This window comes from Cyprinodon variegatus, unplaced genomic scaffold (assembly GCF_000732505.1).
Source record: "Cyprinodon variegatus isolate N-32 unplaced genomic scaffold, C_variegatus-1.0 Scaffold440, whole genome shotgun sequence".
In the NCBI taxonomy this organism is placed as follows: domain Eukaryota; kingdom Metazoa; phylum Chordata; class Actinopteri; order Cyprinodontiformes; family Cyprinodontidae; genus Cyprinodon; species Cyprinodon variegatus.
In genome coordinates, this window is record NW_015150893.1 from 359,272 (window position 1) to 361,486 (window position 2,215).

The window sequence follows — 2,215 nt, forward strand, 5'->3', positions numbered from 1 at the left end:
TTATTTTTGTCCAGCTTTAACATCGGTATCGATATCGGTTATCGGCTACATGAGTTTTAAAATATCGGCATATCGGATATCGGCCAAAATCACAATATCGTGCATCCCTACTAATAACTAAAAGTCCAAAACTGTCCGTTCTTTTTATTTTTAATAATAATGTCCAAACAGGAGTTCCATATTCTCCGAAACCCAAAGTAAAATCCTGGAAGCGTTTAAGTCCAAACACCTTTCCAAAACGAAAAATTAATGGTGCCACCAAATATCCCCAAAAAAGAAAACTAAGGTCCAGATCTCACCGGAGTGTCTTTCTTTCGCCTGGGCGGCGTCCTCTGGGTGCAAACTCCGAACAGTTTTCTACTTGACTGACCTGCGGCGCTGGGACAATCTTTGGCTATGGTTTTTCTTTCTTTCTTTCTTTCTTTCTTTATTTTTTGTCTTGTATTTAACAGACAACCAGACAAAAACTCCCGCTGCACAGACCTGTCAGTTTGCGTCTTCCTCACCTGTCGAGCCGCTCGTGCCGACGCACACGCCTCTTTTTATTCAGACATTTCTCCACACCAAAATCACCCAGCATATTAATTCCCATCATCATCTTTTAACCAGTGGAGATTTTAAATATTACCAATAAACCAACTGTTCTACAAGACAGTTTATCGGTACACTTTAATGTCCTTTAGAGAAAATAACATAGTGGTTATGTTACAACCATGTTTACATAAACAGATCTTTTTCAGGTTTGTTGTTAATCAGGTAAAACTTCATCGGTCTAAACTCACTGCAGATGCTCCAGACGCGGCACACTGACGCTGCAAGATGTTCCTATCGTTGCCTGGGCAACCACAATGTTTTACGTTATGTTGCAACGTTCAGCCAATCCTGTAGCGTAACGTCGTGGCATGAAGCAGGACTGGAGCAGATCTGGTACCTACATCGTCACTGATGACTGTTCAAAGACATCTGCATGGAGTTTATGCTTCCCAAACTAAAGAGCTTCCAGAAATGTTTGCTTTTACCTTCAGCTGGTGCTTTATTTGCATTATTTTCATGAATGTGTGTGCAGGTAGCAGCACGGCCTGCATCGTGGTGTTGGACAGGCAGAGCCACCAGCTGCACACGGCCAACCTGGGAGACTCCGGTTTCCTGGTGGTCCGAGGCGGGGAGGTGGTCCACCGCTCGGACGAACAGCAGCACTACTTCAACACCCCCTTCCAGCTGTCCATAGCCCCCCCAGGGGCCGAAGGAGCCGTGCTCAGCGACAGGTGAGGGAGCTGAACCACACAGCAGCTAGTTAGCATCAGTTCCTGTTGGGTGAGACAAGCTGTGATGTAAACAGGAACTGTTTCAACATGTTTTATCTTTAAACTCGGCAAAAGCGGCTCATTGTCGTCTTGGAAGTAGGGTTGAATCCAGCTGTTCCACCTTAAAACATCCTCATGGTCGGCTTGGTGTTCTCTTAGAAATGTAGTAGATGGATTAAAATCGAGGAGCGGTGAACGTTAGCTACTCCTAATTAGATAAAAATGAACCGTTTAAAGGTTAAAAACGTCACTGCTCTGGTCAAATGAGGCTCAAGGAAATATAAAAGCAGAATCTCTTTCTACACATGAAGCAGAAATGATGTTTATCTTAATTGAAGAGGAACAGACTAAGAACTCTGGCTGCTTCCATCCGTCTTTTCTACAGCCTTTATTGGTGTTTCTGTCGTGTTGAAATGGGGGAAAAAATGGATTCATGAATCATAATTTATTCACCAGCAGCTGTTTCTGATGGGGGTTAGATTAGAGCTTTCTCTAAGCTGCAGTTTCACTTTGGTAAACCTGCCAGAGGTGAGTGAATATTTGCAGATCTATTTATACTTTACTGGAGTAAATATTGTTTTTTAGACAACTTTTGACTTCTACTTTTTGCAATTATCTCTACTTTCTATTCCTTACATTTTAGAAATAGGTGTCTTAGTTTTGTTTCATTTAAACTAATTTTCTTTCTGGCCTGTTGGTATTTAAAAACAATCAATATAATAAGTTTCATCCAGACAATTAATTTCTTTGTGGTTGGACTCGGTGCTGCCCCAACTTGTTGCTCACCACATACCCAAATAAATAGTTTACAAGATGATGCAAAGTTAAATGTGACAGTTACTATTTGTTAGGGATGCAGGATATTGGGATTTTGGCCGATATCCGATATTTTAAAACTCATGTAGCCGATA

The 2,215-nt window shown here is 41.7% G+C and overlaps 1 protein-coding gene across 1 annotated transcript in view; it reads left to right on the forward strand.

Moving 5' to 3' along the window:
- The window catches only part of pptc7 (PTC7 protein phosphatase homolog), a 14,980-nt gene that overhangs the window by 5,689 nt on the left and 7,076 nt on the right, over positions 1-2,215 (forward strand). The window contains exon 3 of the mRNA XM_015388873.1: positions 1,067-1,265. Coding sequence (XP_015244359.1) covers positions 1,067-1,265 — 199 coding nt within the window. The remainder of the gene's footprint in view (positions 1-1,066; positions 1,266-2,215) is intronic.